This window comes from Corvus kubaryi, unplaced genomic scaffold, assembly GCF_017639235.1.
Source record: "Corvus kubaryi isolate FWS band 111438036 unplaced genomic scaffold, C.kubaryi_AGA036_p1.0 37354, whole genome shotgun sequence".
NCBI classification, from domain to species: domain Eukaryota; kingdom Metazoa; phylum Chordata; class Aves; order Passeriformes; family Corvidae; genus Corvus; species Corvus kubaryi.
This window is the reverse complement of record NW_024581116.1, coordinates 4,127,488-4,150,875: the sequence shown is the minus strand read 5'-3', so window position 1 is coordinate 4,150,875 and position 23,388 is coordinate 4,127,488. Positions and strand designations below refer to the sequence as shown.

At 38.7% G+C, this 23,388-nt stretch overlaps 1 protein-coding gene across 3 annotated transcripts in view; it reads right to left on the bottom strand.

The window, feature by feature from the left end:
* LOC121666857 (CD2 associated protein) overlaps positions 1 to 23,388 on the bottom strand; it is a 78,404-nt gene that overhangs the window by 13,298 nt on the left and 41,718 nt on the right. For all 3 annotated transcript variants that reach the window (XM_042032847.1, XM_042032845.1, XM_042032848.1), the window contains 9 exons: positions 22,558 to 22,658; positions 18,394 to 18,514; positions 15,854 to 16,038; positions 12,398 to 12,506; positions 8,822 to 8,913; positions 7,178 to 7,282; positions 4,795 to 4,831; positions 4,367 to 4,429; positions 876 to 1,035 (listed from right to left, as the gene is read on the bottom strand). In XM_042032847.1, the coding sequence (XP_041888781.1) occupies positions 876 to 1,035; positions 4,367 to 4,429; positions 4,795 to 4,831; positions 7,178 to 7,282; positions 8,822 to 8,913; positions 12,398 to 12,506; positions 15,854 to 16,038; positions 18,394 to 18,514; positions 22,558 to 22,658 (973 nt within the window). The remainder of the gene's footprint in view (positions 1 to 875; positions 1,036 to 4,366; positions 4,430 to 4,794; positions 4,832 to 7,177; positions 7,283 to 8,821; positions 8,914 to 12,397; positions 12,507 to 15,853; positions 16,039 to 18,393; positions 18,515 to 22,557; positions 22,659 to 23,388) is intronic.

The window sequence follows — 23,388 nt, the reverse complement described above, 5'->3', positions numbered from 1 at the left end:
CAATTCTATACTGCAAAGGTATTCAAGGTGCAAGCTCTTTGATGTGGCAGCTGTCTGCTCTATTTGCACAAGGCCAAGTGTATCGCAACCTCCCTCTCCCACGGTTCTTTCAAGCCAAGCGAACATCCCAAAGGGACAGTTACCGGTCAGCAGTTTGTTTACACTTCTGGGTAAGGGTCTAGCAACTACTTTGATGGAGACAGAAAGGAAAATTCTGTGTGTGGGAGATTGTATGGATGCAAAATTAGTCTTAGTGAAAGTTTCAAACTCATAAGGAAAAAAAAATTAAGTGTATCTAGAAGAAGTATTTGTCCCTATTTATCCAGGAACTCAACTGAGAAGGTTCAAGAGTAGAGAATCTGAATGTGGTTCTGTAGTAAGTGCTTCCTTCTCCAGAAGCAGACATGAGCCACAGTGGTTCCCTTTAGCACAGCTTCTACCTGTGCTCAGTTCTTCCCTTCCATCCATCTTACCCTATCCAAAGTGTCCAAGCCTTGAACACTCAGGCAGCTCAAATTTTCAGTGTTTTCTCAACACAACAATAATCCTCAAGGGCCAGCCCCACATTCTTTTACTCCACCCTGCTACTGTAGCTACAGCAGCCCCCAGATGAGCAACAAGATCTGTCCCATGGTCAGTTATGCTCTAATACTGACTCTGAGGTGGATTCAATGTCTCAAAGGATTTGCAAAGTCTAAGTTCACACTGAAACACAGACTTGGAGAACTAAGATACTGATAGGTGTAAGGCAAAACTTATCCTTGCATCCTTTTCACCCTTAGAACACACATTTCTTCCCACCTCATCCCTGAAGAAAGATCAAACAACAAATCAAATCAAGTCCACTTGGTGTCTGCAGTTTAAGTCATACTGACTTGGATGGAGATGATGGCAAACCAGGTTTGTCAGGACGTTTTGGGTGCAGGAGCCCTGCTCTCAGTAAGCTGTTGGTCTTGCTTGGAGGAATAGGCTTCTTGGGTGGTACTTGAGGAGCTTGTGGCTTCAAAGGCTTCTGATCCAAAGTTCCTTTTTCATCTGACAAAGTAAGTCACATTTTAAAAACCCCACGTTGTCTACAATTCTTACAGTGCTAATCAATTAGAAAGCAACTGCTGTCAGAAATACCTTTTGTGAAGATCAAAATGAAAAACAGGTTTAAGTGTTTTAAATTATACCTTATCAAAACACACAAACTACTTACCTGAGCTCAAAAAGCTTGATCTTAGAGTAAGATAAATCTTTCTACTGACAGGAAACAGTAGTAATAAATTATGGATTTACATTATTGCACTGCAAATGACAGTTAAGAACCAAAAATCTTTGTACGGCTTTGTCTTTTCTATGAATTCATTTGATTTCCTTTCAAGGAGGCAGGGTTTTTTATTTTGTTTTAACTAGACTTCTTACACAAGCAGCATAATTTATCTATGGAAAAAGGGGGGGGAGATAAATGAGTTTTTATCTGAATAGCTGAATTTATTTTATCTAAGTCTACCTTCCTACAAATAGATAGAAATTAGGTATGGACAATAAAAAGTTGTATTTATTTGTTCAATGACTGCATGACCTAACTGAATCCTGTCCAGAGGAGCTGACGTACAACATATGGGATACTGAAAAATTCCAGCTGCTTCGCAAGCAGTAGCTGAATAGGTTTCAACCCATGTGTCCTAACTCCACCCTGTGGGAGAGCCAGAGCAAACCTTCTACTTTCCCTGTAAACCATGCCACAGTTCAGTAGACACAAAGTATTGAGAATTTTAAAAAATAATTGTTAGGTTACAGCAAGAGGTTACAGTTCTTTACAGTTACTGCACTTACAGGGCAGTAAATCAGTAAACCGGGATGGAGAGAGTGACCTTCAGCGTTGATTCTCCCCATCCTCCCCTCCTGTGATTTGCTTTTAACTAATTATTGATCTGGTGTAAAATGTTTACATATGCTATGGATTTGGGAGCAGGGTTGGGTATGTGCTTCAGCTCCATGCCTGCAGAGTGCCTGAACTGCCAGGTGTAGGACTGATTTCCTTTGGCCAAGTCCTGCAGCCACTGAGAAACAGCCCTTCAATCCTAAAAAGGGGAAGAGACCAATTTTCTTCCCTAGGAATACTGGGAAGTAAACAGATTCTAGAGATACTTCTGTCAAAAGCACTATCCAGGGGCATAACTGTCTTCCTGCTTTGGGACACTTGAATATCAGGAGGAGATACGAGCAAAAAACTTAAACTGGTTGGCACCTCCTTGCAGTCTCTCTTAGCATGGAGTTAAAAAAGCAGGATGCTGAAGCAGTGGAGGGATTTGCCACATGGTGGGGCTGCCTGCCCTGCGTAAAGCAGCCCATCAGCAGCGCCAGCCACTCCTGCCTCCCCACCCAATACACATCATTTCCAGTTTTAAACACCCAACACCAGCCAGGACTAACTGCAGATCAATTAGCTTTATTGAAGCTATGCTGAGCACAAGTTGGGAATTACCCCTTTTGCTTTTAAAAATGAGTTCATAAACAGGGCAGAAAAAAATTGCTGTCATCGAATCCTGTTCCTGAACTCTCATCTGTCAGTTCTCTTTTCCAATACTCCCACTCAAAATCTGAATATAAAAAATGCCTACAGCAAAGTGGAAAAAGTTAATACCAAAGGCCAAGGTTCACCATGAGCACAGAAACTGGGAATTTCTGCTGGACCAAATGACATGTCTTTTTTGGATTTTGCTCCTCGAAGGAAAAGAGTGTTAAAAGAGCCATTTAGTAATGGAAATAAAGATACAAATGTCTGAAGACATTTACACTGGACAAAAATTTCTACCTGGCACCACTAAGTGTCCTTCACTATAAATACAGGAATACTTACAGAAACACTGCTTTTAATTTTTCATCAATTTTTGATTGCAATTAAAGGCAGACTGATTAGTCTCCCAGTAGGCATAAAAAAACGACATGGTTTGATAGCTTCTCAGAGCTGCTCAATTAATATTTTTTTTCTGAAAACTAATTACATAACAATTTCATACTTAATGAGTTTAATTACTCTATTAACATGGCTATTTTTCCACAAGTACAACTGTACTGATAAATGGCCATATCTTCTGTAAAACACTAGCGCTATCTAAGAAAGTAATTTTTATGACCTGATCTGCAACTGAATACAGGAAAAATTTTTCCACCATCATTTCCTTTAGCTCAGTAAAGGAGGGTTCTCTACCTTATATAATTTTATAGAAGATTTCACATTCCTATGTTTTTTCGATGGTGTCACTCTATTTTTTCCTATATTCCTCCATGAATAGTTGAGTTCAACTATGCAAAGATTAACATTATAGTCCAAACAGAAGTAGTTTAAAATTAAACTTGCCTCAGTTTAGAAGAATTTAAAAAGAGCCAGGTGATCAACATTTCTGGAATCATAGAATTGTTCTTAATTTACACCTAAAGATACTGCTCCAACAGATAAAAATTACTTGTTTGCTCACATACAGAACAAACAGAAGTGACTTTAACAAGCATTTTTCATATTCAACAGCTGAGAAGGTGCCTTGTTTAAAATGGGGTAATAAAAACTGCACAAGGAAGCCAAGAAACCTATCAGCAGTCTCACTTGTAGAAATGCTGGTCAGCCACAGCTCACCATTCACAGGACAGAGTGGTTCTGTAACTTGGTTAAGCTGCAGTAACATCAGGATTTCTTCTCAAAGCCCAACCAACACTTTTGTTTAAGCTTCTTACTTTTAAACACAACCAAACATTTTCACTTGGCAAGTTTTTCTAAAAGGGTTCGAAGAAGCCTTTCGGAAATCTGTTTGCATGACAACAGTAGCTTTGCCTCTGGAAAAAGGTGTCCTTTTAATTTTAAGAATAAAGCAGTAAATGCTTCCAAATTCAGTGGAACTTGAACATGCAATATAGCAAGAATTAACAGGACAAGAAATCTCTATCTCTGAGCATTGTAACTGTAACATCTGTCTAATGAGTGTTGTACCTGTACCTGTTCTGCGCAGTTCTTTCAAAATATTTTTGATCAGGCTGATTTTTGCCAAACATTGAGAAGAAGCAGTTAACCTCTCCCTTTCTAATAACTTACTACTGCTGCTCAAAACTGCAGCAGCCACTGTCACAGAATTCCCTTTCATGAATTTAGTAGTAATTATGTTATTGTGCAGTGCAATAACCAATTTTCAGAATGTAATGCAGTAACAAGAAATAAACATTTCTATAGAGTGCAGCACTTCTTCTAACCACTCCAAAGACATTTCTGTAACATCACAGACATTACAACTTCAGTATATGGTATCAAGAGACTTTGTATGATGGCTCTTGAACAGAGAGCCAGTTGCCAGGGTAGGCAAGCCACCATGAAGAAAATTGTCCTCACCTTTTTCTTCAGGCCTCAAAGCAAGAAATTTCTTCTCTCCAGTTGGCAATTCAGGTCTTGCAGCTGAATGCAAAAGCAAATCATAGACATTTCTCAAAGAGCTTTAATTATCTTGGTCACTAACTAAAAATAAGACTCACACCAAGTTGTGTCTTCTCTTTTGCAAGGAGTGTAATACCAGTTATAAACACTCATTCGAGCCCAGAAAATGGTAAGCCATTGTTAAAATGCTTCCAAAGTAGGCTCCATCCTGATTTTGAAAAATATACAGCAGCAGCAAAATATATAAAGTATGAAAAGTAACCTCAAAGTGTGACTATGGGTGCCATTACTAGGTAATAAAAGGCTACTTCTAAATTTTCTTTTGAAGTCATGCACTGCTTCTGAAATTTAGTATTTTCTCAGACCACCACACATGTACTACATACCTGGACTTTTAACAGGAGGTGGAGGTTTCTTTGGCTTCTGCAAAATGAAGGGGAAAAAAACTGAAGTCAAACAAGCAAGCAAACAGATATTCTCTGTATCCAAGACAGCCTCATTTGTGTTTTGTTTTGCATACTGTAGCATGGAGCTTGTTTACTTGCCGATTTCAAAGTATTTCACAAAGGAGGAAATCAATTCACAGACAGGAAACACAAAGACCTGGAACAATTCCTCTGATATCTCCCAGACAACCAGTTACAAAAATTTAGGAACAAAATTCAGGTCTGTTCAAATGAAATCACTGCTCCAGAAATGTTCATAAACAGAGGCAAAAATAACTAAAACCCATGAATTTAATCTTTTTTAGTCCAAAGAATTGCACTGATCACACTCATTTTAATTTCAATATATATATCTCAACCTTAGTTAGTACCATGCCAGTTTAGAAGAGTAACCAGATAATTTTTTGAACCAAAAATGTCCACTTTCACTAAAAACAGATTTCTAAATTAAGTATCAGAGGCATGGCTTCAATTAATTGACTTCTAAATTACAAGTGTAAGAAAAACTGAATAGATACTGACAGCATTTGTCTCAAAGACTCCAGTTACAAGAAAAACATTGATTTGAGCTTCCTTATCACTATAATTAAGTGGGAAAGATGGAAAAACTATGCCAGCCATTAAAATTTACAAAGTTTCACAGTGCAACAGTTCATACATTAAAATGACTATTTTGAAACAGCCACTCATCACTTTCACTTCTCTTAAACTGATGCAATTTAGGTTGAATCCCTCTCCTGCTGAAAGAAGACTGGCACTTCTCAGGAGAGATCTCAACCACTCATCCTCAGAATGGGATTCCTGAAATTGCTTTAGAAGAGAGGCCTTTCTGGTTGTACTAAGGACAAGATTCCCTGATAAAATGATACAAAAGCCTACAAAACCACTTGTTCTTCATACAGGCACTGCTGAAACCGTACAGGCTCAGTCTAACACACCCCCTCCAAAAGCACCTCACAGTGGGTATTTTTAAAACAGTTGCTATGGGTGGATTTCACTTTGTGCCCCTACAGCTAGTGAGTGAGTAAGCTCTTTTTAATGCAGCAAGATTTTATTCTAACATGTGAAATGTAATTAAACAAGGAGAACCCATATTCAATTTCTTTCTCTGGTTTCAGAGGACACAAAAGCGACTGAACTTAAGTAACAAGACTCTATCTTCTTTCTTTCCCGAAAAAGTAACTACATTATCCAGCTGTGCAGCATTGCTGCCTATACCAAAACCAGTTAAACAGAGTTCAGCATCAACTTGCCATTATACAGTTCTGGTCTGTGTTTTTATGAAGTCAGTATCAAATAGCTGATTATGATCACCAGCCATCCAATGCCTTGAACCTCAAAGCTGGTCAGTGCAAGGTGAATCCCTGTGCTGAGACACTGCACACAAAGCAGAATAAAGGATCAAAGCAAGGAAATGCTGTTTAGGGTAAAAGAATGGCTTTTCCCCCCTCTCTCTAGGGAGCAACTCTGTATTGTGAAACAGCAACCCTACCTACCCTCTCTTCTTGTATGTTATGGCATTTATGCCACTCTTGCACAGCTGAGAATCCATCTGAAAAGAAAATTCTGACTGGGGTAGGTAGGTTTCTGTGCATGTGAGGCAACTCAGATAAATGGTAAATTAAGAACTCCCGATCTGGAGCTGAATCCATTCCACCTGGGGTTGACATATATTTGTGAACTAACACAACCATCCCTCTTTGCTACACCAACATGACAGAACCAAAACATCATACTAATCTCAACAAAAAAAAATGAAAATGAGGACCAAAATTACAAGATCAATGTACCACATGAAAACATAAATTTCTACAAGTTAGTGCATGAGATGGTGAAAAAACATTTCTAAATCCCCCACAAAAATACATCCTTCATATACTGCAGTCTACTGCAAGTTTTGACATGGAAAAATCCCAGCCAGACCCAGAGGGGTCATTCAGCATTTTGTAATTATAGTTACTTAAGGATTTGAGATGGAAAAAACCAACAGCTTACCTCCTTTCTAAACAGTAAGGGTTTAATTCAGTAATCAGTAACACATAACACCATGCTATCAGAACTACACCCTTTTCTAAATGACCTGATCACTCTCATTAATTAGAGCTCATCTCAAAAAACATGTCTCACTTTAGTATTTATGGATAAGTTTAAACACAAAGATTAACCTTTACATCTTTCTTCTTTGATACAGCTAAGTCAAGATAAAGTTAAAACTGCCACATTTTTAACATATCTAGCAGCATAATGTGCCATGAACTCTTCTATTCTTTGCATTTGCAGCAATAGATTTTTGTGATACTAAACAATACATGTAAGAACTTACAGGGAAGTCTTTATCAGACTCTTGTATTTGAACAGCAAAGTTATCTGGGAAGACTCCTTCTTTACCATTGAGCTCTCCTCTCCACCAGCCTGGCTCTCCAGTGTCCTAAAATAAACAACAGGTCATTTCAACCAACGTTTACTTCTTCCCCAGAACAGATACAGTTACACAACAACTTTTTCCCTTTTACACACAACATAAAGTAATTGTTTGTCTGAAACTGGCCAATGTAGCAAGGGGAAACAGCTACAGATCAGATCAGGTTCAGTCAGCTTTTGTTTGTTTTCTAAAATGCAGGACAAAACTATATTACGTCAAATAAGACAAGGATAGAAGGATAAGATCTGCAAAGGGAAGGAAAGTACATAAACACAACATTTGATCTTCTCAGCTTCCTTGACGAGCAAGTTACTCAGTAAATACTTCAAATGTTATTGGCATGACACCCAATTCTACTAAATAAAAGTGATTCTGATGTGATGAATCAGGTGCACTGGTCTGAAAAGGGTGAAGAAGCAAAAGAATATACCCCACTGAGGGAGAAAATAACCGTATTAAGACAAAAGAAAATAGAATAATGGACAATGAATTCAGTGGCACAGAAATCCATTACATGATGTTACTGGATCAAGGCCTTTGTCCATAACAGAAAGTATGATGTCATCAGAGTATTTTAGCAGCATAAATAACAGCTTTTCTCTGTGCCTCAGAGCCAAAAAAATCACAGAATCCTACAATGTTTGGGTTGGAAGGGAGCTGAAACAACACCCATTTCAAACCTCCTGCCATGGGCAGGGATGCCACTCACTCTGGACAACTCTTCTTTGCTCCACTTTGGACCAGTGTATGTTTGGGGTAAATTGGTTTAAAAAGACAGAGAGGCAAGAGATTGAGTGAAGATGGGGCAAGGGCTGCTGTGTTTACAAAAGGGCCTTCCATAACTACTCTTTTCCACTGTAATTATGATCAGTGATGCTCATAATATCAATTACTTAATTCCATAAAATTAAAATCTTACTAAAGAAAAATGTGTTTTCTTCTGCAACTGAAAGTTGAAGATGAAACTTCCCACTTTTTTTAGGAAAGCCATTATTCCTTAATATAGCTCCATATAAACTTACAAAAGAATGCAGAGTAATGCAGAGAAATTAAGTATGAGTAGGGTAATTTCCTGTTTAGAACCATCTCTGCAACAAGATGATCTATCAAAAAGATGTTTTCAGAATTCAATACAAATGAGAACATTCAATTAAATAATCAGGTTTCTCTAAACAGCCAGAAAGTATCATTAATTTCTGCATGGTTATTCTGAATCACTAGGGAAAACCAACAAGTTTTGAAGGTAAAAGGGCTCTTTGCAAAGCTTTTCCAATTTCCTCACTGAAAAGGCAGTTGGCACTGAGCGTACACTGATCCCACTGGCCTTTGAAGACTCCAAGATAATCTCCCACTCTGTAATGATCTTTAAAGTCATCTGCATCTCTATCAAGTGCAGAAGCAAAGAACTGACTCTCACACAAGACAAATCAGTCTACAGGAATATCTACTCCAACAGACCCTCCTGGTTTCCAATTCACACGTGAGCTCCCTGTACAAAACTCACCAAAGCCATACAAATGGTCAGAGCAGACCAAACTTTCTTACCTTACTGATTAGTTGAATAATTTCTCCTTCTTTAAAGCTGAGTTCATCATTTGAGCCTTCATAGGAAAATATTGTCCTGCAATATTCCTTGGCTGGAACAGAGGAGCACAATTAATCTGGATACTATGGGTAGTAACATTCATAATAACAGCTCACTTATGCTGTCTGAGAGCTAAGAAATCCACACTGTAACCACACTTTCCTTCTAGACCAGCCACCTGAGACTGCTTTATGAATGTTCAAATCACAAGAAAAATAAGATTATATATTTACAGAGCAAAGGAAATAAATCTTCGAGAAGTCAGAAGTATAAGCCCCAAAACATTTTTTTTCCACAACAGCAACTTAATTCAAGCCCTCTGATTTCAGAGGGAGAAAAGAGGAGTGAAAAGTGTAACAGTCAAAATTGTAACAGCCCATCTAACCCTCCCCATAGCATTTATATATTCAATTTCGAGCTACTTTAGACAAAAATGGTTTCAAGCTTATTGGAGCTTGTATGTATTTTCTCAAAATTGATCTAAATTTCAAATTTGCAATCCTAATTAAATACAGGCAGTTCTTTTCCAGTAACATCCTTTATTAATATGTACAGTGACAAATTTCAAGCAGCAGACTTCAGAAATCATGCAGTGAAACCAAGTAACTGAAGCAAAGGCATTCCTTGGCTAAGCACCTGAAATCAGAGCTCATCTGATCAACTCAGTCACAGCCTCTTCTGCAAAAGCAGAAAGAATAATTCTTTTCTTTCCATTTGGTACAGTTCAAAACTAATCCACTTAAAATTGTGGTAACAATTCAGGTGAAAAAGCAAGAGGATTTGTTTTCCTTTCCCACACTAGCACAAAAACAAGAAACGCCAATACACAAAACCACAGAATTTTTAACCCCAGTACATTTAAAATAATTTAGCAGATAAAAAGGTTGGATTTCTGTATCTGACACACTAAGAAAGAGGAAGAAAACAAAAAGGACTCTTTAGGTGCTGCCATAACCTATCAGGTGTTTGGCACTGACACCACAATAAGCAGCTGCATCACCCCCCAGTTAGAGCAGCACAACATCAAGTCTCAGAATCACAGAATCATCTGCAATTCTTAATGACAGCCTTTGCTGGGTGGTAAGAGAATAAATGAGTGAGCTGCAGTCAAACCTTTTTGCTGTCTTCTATTTTGTTAAAACAAGATACCCATCTTTAGTTTAAAAATGCACAAATTGTATTCTCAAATAAAAATCAGTGACAGCCACTATGTTAAAATGCCAAAGTATGCCAAGCTTAAGAGATAGACATATAGAGATGTATGTACATACAAATATATCACGTGAGTAATCTTAGGTACAAGAATTTGTATTATTTTGATGTCTTATCTAGTAATCAAAAATATGTTCAGCCATAGCCTGACTATATTGTGGTTCATGAAAAATTACAAAACCATAAGAACCACATCAAAGAGATGAATGCTTAAGTTGAGGCGTAAAGCCCAAAATTCACATTGACTCTAAAAAAAATTCTACAGGTACAGTAGAATAGCTATCAAATTTGAGGATTTTATCAGTAGTAATGACTGAGTGTAATACATTTCACTACATCCTGATTCTGTAAAAACAGATGCATTTCCTTATGCCTGGGGAGTTGGGCAGTATAATCCTTTATATCTCCTCTCCTCCTCCAAGCACTTCCCCCCTCCTCACATAGACCAAGTCCCACACAGACAAAAAGCAGTGCCAGAAAGGGGACATTTCACTCTGCTCCAGCTGCCAGGAATGCTGGACGAGGCAAGAAACTCTGCACCCTGCCCAGGACCCCATTTGCCAGGCTGTGAACCCCAGCACCAGCACCACCAGGAAACCTGGCCATAGATGAGACGAGTTTGTACAACTTGCCCCTTTAGCTTCTTATTTTGTGAGCCTGGTATCCTGCCAGTAGTCAAGTTTAGGAAAGGCCCCAGTTTATAGCATCTAGATTTCAGTAAATATTTTTAACAGAACTTAGTTTAAAATAAGTATTTTCCAAAGTCTCAAGACTAACAATAGAGTAGAAGGAATCATAGATACTGTATCCTAACATAACTGGGGGAAAGAGGGGTCAAATTGTGATTACTTTACTTTTTAAAGAAAATATTTTTACATGCACCAGAAGCCAAAACAAGCTTCCAAAACCAAAAGAGCCTCACTGCAAAATAAGCCACCCTAGTCTAAACATCTCAGAGATCTGTGTAACCGATGAACACAGTTTATTTTAAAGCTGGTCTCTCAAAACTGAGGAGGAGATATATAAATTATTATTATATAAAATATACTATGGTCTGTATTTAAACAAAAACACTAAGGAATAAAAACAAGCTTTCTTCCTAAGGTTATAAGATGTTCTTATCTGGTGTCTATAGGAATTACCTACTGACGTTCTCCTACAGCTTCTATTACTGTCATATTTAAGCTCCTCTCTCATGTATTTGTTTCTCTGGGAAACAGACTCAGCACTGAGTCCTGTAGTCTCTGGCTACAGGATTAGTCCAACTTCCACACTTTTAGAATGAGATGCACCTGAAACCATGAAAAGAGCTAAATACTGAATGTTCTGGATGTCCAGCATTGAATGTTCCTATTTTTTTTAGGCAGAGTTGGGTAATTTTTATGCAAAGTTTTAGACAAGTCAAATTCCATAATGCGCAGGGCTGCACATTCTGGTGGTTCTTAGAGCAATAGCACTGGAACGGTTAAGAAGCAAGATGTTGCAGTTTTCTTATTTCTGCAAATTATGCATTCCACAGAAAACAACACAGCAAAATAAGGTATTTCCACATAAAACAAAAATAACACTTAAAATTACAATACAGAAGTTGAGAAACGTCTGCTCTGGAACAGGGGAAATGAGCTGTCTACACATCACATAATCAAAGTTAATTTTTTACATGGGGTTGGCACTCCCACAAGATGTTTTGGGTTGGCTTAAAAATATCTCTCTAGATAAAACGGTGCAATTTGGCAGCTAAATGAAGTCATAAATTCTTAAGAGATACTAAACAAGAAAAATTAAAAAATGGTATAAATAAAACCACAGGGAAACTGGATTATTGAGGGAACAGACCTCAACACAACATAAACACCAACTTTCTGATGCACACTGCCACCTCCACAGAAAATCCTGAGCCTACAAAGGAACTTGTGCTGAGAGACTGTTCCATGGAAATAGGTCTCCAGCATCCCACCAGAATAAAACCAGGCAGAAAGCAAATCCCTCTCAACACGTCAACAGAAAATTAATGCAAAGGACTGTTGCAATGAAAGTTCATACCCCAGCCTTATTTTGTTCTGGGAGACAACCCTACAAATGTTTTTGATTCTTTTTTAGCTGTGCTAAACCATGACATACAGAAATGTAAGCAAAAATTTCTTTAGACTTTTTTGCACTTGCATAAACTCCTCAAAGGTACTTCAAAGATGTAACATAGTATCTTACACAAAACTCCAGTACACCGCAGACATTTTATATTTTAACATTAAAAAAAAATGATAATCAAATTGTTCTTAAGAAAGGACTACCATGTAACAGATGTAAATGTCCATCAGCCTTACCTTTTGGTTTACCTTCAGCTTCTGATTTTATTACTTCAGGTGTATTTTCAGTTTTTGTTGTACTGGGAAAATGAATTAACTTTGTTCCAGAGGGATGGTTAGGTAATGGCTGTATGAAGGGAAAAGAACTTTGTTAACAAAAATTCTTGAGAGTTTTGTTTTTGATTAGGCTACAGGACACACTCAATTTTTCATTAGCTCAGATGATGCAAATTACCATCTCCAAGAGATTCAATGAGCTTTTCCCATTAAGCACTTAGCTTACTGTATTTACTTCATTACAGACACTGCAATTAGAATTTGTCTACTGATTAAAGACAGAGCACAGCTTTCAAACTGGAAACTAATCTCAGGATATGGCCAAACATACTTTAGCAATTGTATTTCAGCAGTTCCAGGTGTTACTCTCCCATTAGCCTGAATATTGCCTCTTCTAGAACACAAGACAAGCAGTTATTTAACAGCTCTGCTCAGAGTAACTTGCTGACCATGCTTACTTTGCACTGGAATAAGGCAGGAATATTCAGCAGCCATACACCACCTCAGACAAGCAGTTTTTAACTATTCAGACAAACGAAAGAGAACATTAAAACCTATCCCAGCTCCCTTAAATTCTCAGCAATTTGTACAGAACAGCTTAAGTGTCACCAGAAATTTCTCCTGAATGAAAAAACACAGAGGCATTGCCACAAGTTTCAGAGCTAACATCTAACCAAAATAAATGATACAACATTTTATTTTTCCCCTCAGAAACTTGCTGAGCTGCCAGGCAGATTCCGACAGCTTCAGTTGCATCCACTTCTTCACACCCAAAGAGCTACAAACACAGAATATGATCTTACAGTCAGTACTTACCTGAGCAGCCCTAACAGCATTACTGATGTGAAAAATCCCACTGCCTTTAGCTACTCTGCTCACTTTCATCTACAGTTCAACCATGCAGATCTTCTACTGTCAGAGAAACTGGATTTACTCTCCTTAGAACCAGACAATGCCTGTAGGCTGGTGCCTGGTACCTCTGACATACCATAGAGGAAGCCACGGTCACTTGGGATGTTCCTGCAGTACCTATGCAATTTAACTCTCTCCAGAATGGTATATGAAGGAAGCACTAAAATAACCCACCTCTGAGATTAAACACCTCCAACATGGAAATAGTTCTCTGCATTTCCCCCTTCCAACATAAGATGCAATTAGGAGTAAGAGAGGAAGTTTAGGCAGACAGGGTATGAATAGCCTGAGCCAAGGTGGGACACTGGGAGAGCTGTAACAATCCCCTGCAGCAGCAGATACACTCTGGAGCACTTCAGATACATCAGTGCTCAGCCTTCCTGTGCTGAACAGTCTCTGAATTCTCCAAGGGCAAAGAGCCCTCTCTCCTCTACACAGCTGCTTTTTTTTTTTTCCTTACTGTCTTAAGAGACTGACAGTGCTCTCCCAGCATTTCTTCAGATAACCCCAAAGCAAGCACAAATCCAAAGAAGCCATCCATTTTCATAAGACTTTCACGAGAATTATCTCCCTTGGGCTCTCCAACGTGGAATATTAAGTGCTAAACTAAATTGTTTATTTCTTTGACATTAAGCTATGCAAAACTGTTTTCTCACTTCATTTCCTCTCTTGCCGAGAAATGGTCCACAAGACCTTTCCATACAGGCCAACCAAAACCAGCATATTTTATTGCTTATACACAGTCAAATAGAACAATTCAAAAGGTCTGAGCCGACTTCATATTAATTGAACAGAGCTTGGACAGGCTCTTTATACTCTCAAGTAACAAGGTACAAAGTAGGGAAACACTACTTTGAATTGTCAATCTCATGACAAGAAAGCAAACTCAAAGCTAGGTCCTGAAAAGCTACTCTAACAGCATTGACATGTAGTGATCCCACAGACTGCCACATCAGGGGACAAAGCCAGGAGAGAAATGAGGAGAATCCATGTGCCATCACATGGAAAGGTTTGAGTTGGAAGGGACCTTCAATGACCATCCAAGTCCCAACTCCCTGCCATAAGCATGGACACCTCCCACTGAACCAGGCTGCTCAAAGCCTCATCCAGTCTGGCCTTGAACAATTCCAATGGTGAGGCAACCATAACTTGTCTGGGCAACCTGTTCCAGCACCCCATCTCCCTCACCACAAAGAATATCTTCCTTATCTCCCATCTTTTCTCCCTAAGTCTCCCCTCTTTCAGTTTAAGCCATTGCCCCTTGTCCTGTCACTACAAACCTCAGTAAGGAGTCTCTCTCCATCTATGCATCTATATCCATTTTTACATTGAAAGGATGCAGTAAGGTCTGCCATGGACCTTCTTTTCTAAACACCACCTTCTTTAGGAGGCAACATTTCCTGAGCTTTAAAAGGAAGGCAACACACTTGAAACTTTTCTTTTCCAAATCATCTGATGCTCTGACCAGATCAGAAACAAACATTACACACACCATGCCATTGCTCTGAGCATTGCTTTTGATGGAAAACACATTCAAGGAAGCCTCAGCCCCTTCCTCCTCCCAGGGACTCACCTCACCTTTTGCCCTACACCACTAGAATTATTACAATGGCAGAGGAAAACAAACCACTCAGCAAAAGAGCATTAATGACCATAACCCATGAAAAAAAATTGAAAAGGACAAAGACTTTAAAGCTTTCTTGAACTGATCACCTGAGTCAAAACTGAAACTCTGGACTATCTCAGCTGCCTTTAACTTATCTAAAGCTGAAAATCCACATATAAGCTCTTGAAATAGTAAGTTCAAAATAAAGGACTGAGCATCACTGCTGTGCTTCCAAGGGGTAAGTTTGCTCTCAAGTTCAGATCAAAATAAAATTCAAACAACAAAGAATAAAAGTGCTCTTTTTCCCCACTCACTCATAAAATTTGGGGGAAAGAAAATCAATAGTGATGCAAAATCCTAGAACTGCATTTTTCAGGCTTACACAAACAGTAATTTATGAAGCCAGAAACTTGGCAGCACTCACTGAAGGTAATGGCAGTTGACACCTAAAAACAATCTCAACATCTGCCAAAACTTGGGAAAAAAACCCTAAATAAGCCAAAACACAAAGAAATGCCAAAATAGTCCTTGTTTTAAAAGGTAAGTTTAACTTGCATAGGCAGACTTAAACAATCTTCTCCCAGACTATACATAAAGTCTGTTACAAGAGACCTCACACAGCAGATGTGTTCAAGATGTCATTTTGTCTTTCACCACATGGCTCTGAAATGACAATTTTTGTATCAGCTTGGTTTTCAGTCCCTAATGTTTTAAATACCAAGGACATTTGAATAGACTTTTTGGAATCAATGTTAAATACAATTTATTGTGAAACAAATTTGAGGGGATTTGTTTTGTTTTATAGGCAAGAGCCCTATGAGAGGATAATGGTCAGATTCCACATCTCCTAAATTATTTTTATAGGAAACCTCAAAAGAACAATATGTACCACTACAAACCTTATCTTGCTTTTTATCTTCTGATTCATTACTGGATAATCTTGTTTTAAGTTTCACTGAGCCTTCCTTAAAGATATCTCCAAACCCAACACCTCGGATTTTCTTTGGCTGTGCTGGTCCCAATGCAGGTTCACTCCCATTTCCTGGAGAGGTCACAGGTGAGGTAGGACTATTGAAAACAGGCTCTGAAAATAAAATAAGAAAGGGAAAGCTATTTTAAAAGCTGAAATTATTTATTTGCTTTTCTGTGAAAAAAAGTGGAAGCAGCACAGCTTTGTGCACTGCTCTGCTAAAGGGGTTTTCTAGGAACATCACTGTAGCTGCAATACCTCAGATTTGTTCTCATATTTAATATAAGACCAACTTATATTACACCATTTTGCCCTGATTACTCTGGACACTAAGTCAACAGATCACTAATATTCTTGCTATTTCAATTAGCACTCAGGCTCCACAGCCTGTTAATGTCAATGTTTTCCATTCGTTTTATGAAACGCTGCTTACGCACTCTCTGAAAACGGCATTTTAGTCCAACATCTAAAAGCTTCTCATTTGAACAGCTACAGCCACAGAAAGAAAATCAATGAAGGCCCATAATGAATCCAAACATATTTCAATTGCCACAGGAAAACACTGTGTGTTGCAGTGGCAGAGTGATGCCTCTTAAGGCACCGAAGTGACATTTTCCCATTGCTCAAAACTCTCCAAGCATTCCAACTAGATATAGTTGCTGGAGATTAATCACTGCTGGATAATTCAACTATTTACAATTCTTTTAATCTTTCCGTTTTATGGGACAGCATTTATCCACCCCCCAGAAATGTATTTCAGAAAATAACTTAATTTTGGTGTTAAGAGCTTTGAAACTCTTCTTTTTTAGTTTTTAAATTATGGTTAAATCTGTTAAAGCCCACAAATTAGTATACATAGGCAAGCAATTTTTGCATGCAGAAATCCAGGAGACAGTAATGTGAAAACAGACAGCTTTTATGAACCAAAGTCAAAATGGCCTCCACATCTTTTAGCCTTTGAGTCCAGTTCTTTTCAGCCTATACAGGCTTGTGAACCTCAAAGATTAAGGCCTCTTCCTTCTATCATAAATTTAAGATATTTTGATGATACTGTGAAGCTGCATTGCTCTAGACTTCAGTTTCTCGCCTTTCGTCTACCCAGCTGCTCTTTATTTAGTTATATCCCCCTCAGATATCTCATGGGACATATAAACATCCCACTGGTGGCCAAAGTCCAGGTCTCACGCTTGAAAGACCACAGCTGAGTGAAAGGGGAAGTTACTGTTTCCCAGGAGTGAGGAGGGAACCAAAAGATACTCCAGATTGTGACTGTGAAGGTACTGAGCATTAAATACAACCCCTGGGGGATGAGGGGCTGAAAACACCAACTTGCTAGGTACTGACAGAAAATACAATTACTTCAAATTACTGCTCAGTCTCACTGATTTCAGTATTCAGGAATTAAGACCAACACATACCCATCTGTAAATCCACTGCACCAGGCCCCATTAAACTCAGGGAACCTGACCTCCAAGGAGACAGCCACTGAGCTATTTGGACTGCTCATGTCAAACAACTCCTTTTTTATGCTATTGCAATTATTTCCACAATTTACATAAAAAATTCCAAGTCAGGCTCTTCTTCCCTATGTCTGAGCAAGCCCTTGTTTGAAGCAATCATTACTGGACATCAGGTAAATGAGGGTGCACGTCACCACAAGGTTTAAAAAAAATAAAATAAAATCTGTTTTTCTTGAATGTTACACAGCTGTCTTTAAGAATCAATTAACTCCTGCAATGATGTTCCCAAAAAACACTCCTGTTCCAGCAATACGATGTCACAAGCCCCCTTCAAACTGATCTCCATAGACTCAAATGTTTCTAAAGTGCACTTTCAAGGGAACAGAGTAATTGCCTGTAAAGCACAGACCTGCCTGGCACCACTCAGCCACAGACCGTCTGCTTCTGCCCCAGCTATACAGCCATAGCCAGGAAAGAACAGCCAAATGGAAATTCTGCCTTAAAAACATTTTATTGTTAGACTAAAACATAATCTAAGGCCTAAGAAACAGGGTCTGCTTCCCTGGATTCATTTTAAGTTGAGGCTCTCCACACTGTTTTAATTAAATTCAAGTTTTAATTCTCAAATGACTTGGTTCAACACTTAAATTTTCTGTTTTAGAGAACTCATGTCTGTGAGAATAAGACTGAAAAAAGCTACTAAACAAAAGAATAATTTTATATCCAATTCTAAAAAATATCAACTTTGAATATGATAAAATTTCTAGTGATAAAACATAGAACACATATTTGCAAGATTAAGACCTTGACTGCAATTTTATTACGAGTGAAGTGGGAGCAGGACAGGTATCTTCATACTCAGCATCAACACTATCTAGAAAGAAATTAAACACCATTCTTAGGAAGATTGAATTCTTTACAGCTTTGTTGTATTATAACCATAATACTCCAAATTATACCAGAAACCAAAAATTACTTTGCTAAGGGTTTGCAACAAACAGAAGACTACCTGTCTCATCCAGAGCATCCTGTGTTTCGCCATCATCTGTTGATTCCAATTCTTTCACAAAGTTTGAAGGAAACAACCCTGCCTTGCCATTCAGTATTCCATTCCACCATCCTTCTTCTACCTGGAGAGAAATATTTTGCACATTACCAATAAGGCAAAAGGAAATTCCTAGCAATTCCATCCGTACTTCACCTATAAAACTCTACAAACAACTTTGGGCAAAGTTCAGATGACGATGATTTCTTTATAAAGAAACCTACCAAAGATGTAGAAGGATTAGCCAAAAAGAAGAGCAAGAAAACAATTTAATGTTGCTTGTATCACTACAGCAATGATCCTTAAACATGAGATTAGCCCCATGCCAGTTAATACAGAAAAGCACCAAAATGTTCATCACCTTCTTCAAGACAGAGTTAAGAGGCATTGCACATCTAACAGAAGAAGAAAGTATTAAACTGTTCATGAAATACAGATGAAACTTTTAGTCTGGGTGTCCATGGAAATTTTTGTGTTCTTGCTGTCCGTCTGTCTTTTCCTGTCTTGTCCAGTTTCCACCAGTCACGTTCACACATGCTTCATACCCACTGGGTAGCTTCACACAATTTTGATCAAAAGACAAGTTTAAAGATAACATTTCTACAGATAATGTTGGGTAGAACAGAGAAAAGTCCTTAAGGACATCAGAGTAATAGAAAACTAAGCTGTCCATTCCTTCTAGCAGGAGGCTGAACAGCACAGCCTGGCCCTACATGTGCCACAGGACCAGGGACCTACCCATCAGAGCTGACCAACATTGCTGAGTCCACCAGGATTTTCTGGTGGCACACAGCAGTCCTTAGGCTAGAAACATGTTGAAAAGTTTATCAGGAATACCCCACATGGTCTAAAGCAGAACAAGCAAAAGCTGGGCAGGAAGAGGTGATGGGGTAAGATGATAACAACAGACTACGAATTGTGCTCTTCAAATTTATGAACAGTTTTCAAAATGTCTTACATAAATTCGGTCTATTTACCTAATAAGCACTATTTAAAAGCTATAATTAAGATAAATTTTCAGAATATTTTATTTAGGTTGCCCTGGTTTGGGGCTGGAAAGCTGTAAGAAAGGAAAGCAAGAGGAAAAGAAAAAAGCAAACCAAGCAGCAGCTGTTTGCGTTATCTTTTTTTAGCCTGGCTTTGTAGGTCACTATGCCTGACACATAGGCACAGTTTTTAAATGCCATCCCACCTCCAGGCAAGCAGAGCCCAAGTAGAACCTGGCAGCTACAGACACAGGCAATGAAAAGAGCACTGTTGTTTTTAAAGGCATCCTGGTGCGGTAATACAGCTTTGCTGTGGACGGTTCAAACTCAGAGGCTGGTCCTCTGAAACAAATTTTAAGCACAGATTACTGGCAAGTGCTGCCCAGGCTCTGGCACCTCAGGCTTTACAAAACACATGACAGAAAACTAGAATACAAATGCCTTGACTCACCCACACCACTCACTCAGGAGCCACGAGAAAAGGACTTTTAATGCTTACGATACAGAAAGCAACTTGAGCAGCCATTTACTCTGCTGCCAAGAAATGTCGTCAGCAAAGCACTTTATAGCAAAGCAAAGCGATGCCAACTCAGAGGCACTCAGGAACAAACCCAAAATTTCTGGGGCACATTCACTTCAGCCTCCTCACCATACTGCCTTTATAAAACCCCTGACTATACACAAACTGTATTGCCAGAAAAAGTTTATTTAATCAACATTAAGACACAAACTGAAGAAGTTCTTCATGCTTTGGTGGAGAACATCTGTGCATCTGTTAGCAGCGGCAATACAAATGACAATTTCATAACCCTTCTCTTCCATTCCAAAATATTATCATATGATCCAATCTCCACAAGAGGGAGGTACAGCTCTGGTACAGACACCAGAACTTTTTTTTGCAGTGTGAGTGTCAACTTATTTCTACAAAAAACTCAGATTTCTAAACAAAAATGGGGAAGAAGGTTGAAATAACCAGCTTTGCCAATCTGGTTTTTTTTTTCTTTTACTAAAAACTTCCCTAATGATGTTCTATGAAATTTTACTTTGCTTGAAAAAACAGTATGTAAATACTAAAAATATAGTACTACAAAAATAAATCTACTATTTAGTGCTGCTTCTGACAGGAGTGGGGGGAAGATATAAAGGAGAAACAAAGGTTTTACAGCATGACACAGTCATCACGTGCACTCTGTGCATGTTCTTCATATGTAAAACCCACGTGATTGTTCTATAAACAAAAAGCCATGTGGATTCAGCCAGCACACAGCAAAATTTTCTTCCCTAAAAGTTACTTCTGCTCTCTTCATTATCAGCTATTTAATTTCTGAACCCATTTGCCTCCACCTTTGATTTCCTGATCAGTGGTCTCCATTGCAACTACTCAATTTATGAAAATCACTCAAGGGCTAAATACTGAATTATTCTTAAGTAACTGATAGAACTGATCCCCTCATGGAGCCAATTTTACCTTATTTTCCCCCTAGAAAGAGGTGACCAAATGATCTTTCCTGGAACTAACAGTTACAAGTGATCTGCATGTATATCAACAGCACCTTTTATACATAAATGGAAGTGAATTATCTCACAGTAGTGAAGACAAGTTACCTAAGACAAGTTATCCCAGCATACTGCACAACCAGTAGACAGTATTTTCTACCATTCTTTACATTTCTGGTCCCATCAGTACAGTTTCATGAAGCAGACAGACATAGTCTACACCTGTCAGATCTATTCTACATCACCATGAAAACAGTGTGCAAACAGCTCTGTGATCATAGGATGCTGGAATATTTTTCTACCAGGTAGAATTTCCCTAAACATTTGTTAGCAGTTTTTCAAAGAAGCAAAAACTGGATACTACAAAAACATATTTTCAAATCATTAAGAAAGGAATAAGAATGGGAACTAACAAAAAAATTAAAATAATAAAATATAATCTACACTTCCTTAAGAAACCAGATGAGTAAATGCTCTGATCTTTTTATTCTGTTTGGCTGCTTGGTCATCTCTGATAAATGACACTGCACACCGCTCTGAAAATAATTCCAGATGCTGACACGTGCAACCAAAACAGCAGCTTCCACATTAGTTCACTGCACGTGCTCTCTCATATGAGTGCTTACCCTGGACCATCCAGTCACAACTGCCAGTACAGGCACCATCCACAAATTAAACTGCTGAGGTTACCCAGGAACACTCCTTTACAAACACCCACACACAAAGATACTTATGAAACTGTGAGTTTAGTGAGCAGGTTTTGCAAGTCACTCACTCTGTTTACACACAGATATTAAATTCTGGAAGTATTAGTGCAAATGCATCTAAAGGCATCGTTTCTTCCTTGCTAGAATGGAAGAGTCCTTCCTGGCACTGTGAAGTTAGCACTCTCTTCCAAAAGGGGTCATGTGCATGAAAAACAGAGTCTCATAAAGCTACTTAAAAAGCACCACCAGTAACACATGGCTACAAAGAAAGCTTCATCCTCCTTTCTCAAAGCCTCAGGGAAACAGTAGGAAGAGATGGCACCAGAGAAGGTCAGAGCCTGCTGTGCAGAAGTTTTCCAACCAGTTCTGAAAACGTTCCTTCCACAATTGCTCTGATCTTTTCCACAGCTTCCCTGACAGATTTCACATTTGGAAGAGACACTCTTCCCACACATACAAGCCTCCCACCACTGCTATTGAATGGAACAGATACCAAGGAAGCACATGGGTAAGAAAAGACAAGAAACCACTACTCCAACTCAGTGAGTTTATATGAGCTGGCAAGTCAAGTCAAATAACATTTTTGACCTATACCAATCTGGAGTATGTCAGCCAAAAGAAGTGGCCCAACAGTTTTAGCATATGCATTCTAAAGCCAAGGATCACACACACAGGGCCAAAGAACTGTAAAACTCTTTCGAAAAAATCAATCTGTGTAACAGACCACAATTTATTGCTGTGATGATCAAATACTTCTTCTAAACATCTAGCATTGATTAGTATTAGATCCTGAGAGAAAGAACTCCTAAATTATTAACCTTAGCAGCAAAAACACTGCTTCCCATGCTATTTTCCTGACATGCTTGTAATACAAGCAATCCCCAAAAAAGTGGTTTGACTCTCAGCACATGGACGGCCAGCTCTGTAGAACAGCTTACCTCGTCAATGATGTCAATCACATCCCCCAGCTTGAGCTCCAGCTCATCCTCATTCTGCGGGATGTACTCGAAGAGCACTTTGCACTGCCGCTTCTTGGACCCTGATTCAAAGGAAATGGCAGAAGTAAGAACACTCATAAAGGGCTTGTCTTTCCTACACTCAGCTCCTGAAGAGCCAGAAACCATCCCAAAAAGCTATATAGTTTTTGATGCTGCTTTTACAGTTTGATTGGGTCACCTTAGGGTAGTGAGCCATCGCTTCAACTATCAATCCCAAACAAACCAAAACTGCACCACTGATTACCAACCTGCTATAAAAAGCATGTTGACACAAGCAATTCAGGTAAATCCCTGCTACAGTGATTTCTCAAGCTATTTCCTGACCAAAATCTGCAGGAATGACAATCACTGTCAGTTAGCACCTGCTTGGAAGAAAATGTGCAAGTTTGAGTCTCCAGTCTTTAAACAATCCTGAAAGCAGGAACACCTTTTGTTGTGCACAACATTTGAGAGCTGATAGACCTTTTGGCCTCTAACAAAGACCTTGCTAACCACAGCTCTGAGGTAATGCCAACATTTGCAGTGCTCATTTCAAAATCTAAACTCATTTTTATCTGTGAGTAAAAAACCCTCCCTCTTCTCAGTGCCAGTATGGCATCTACTAAATCAAACTAAGTGTCAATTAGCTGTCTTTGACAAAGGCAAGATTAAAATCAAGTGCGGTCTTTAGCTGTTTGCCCCGTATCATTAAAGCTTTGCAGGTATTAAAAAGGCAAAATGACATCCTGAGAGGGGAGAGCATTGAAGTGGCTTCTGACAACCCAAGCCCTG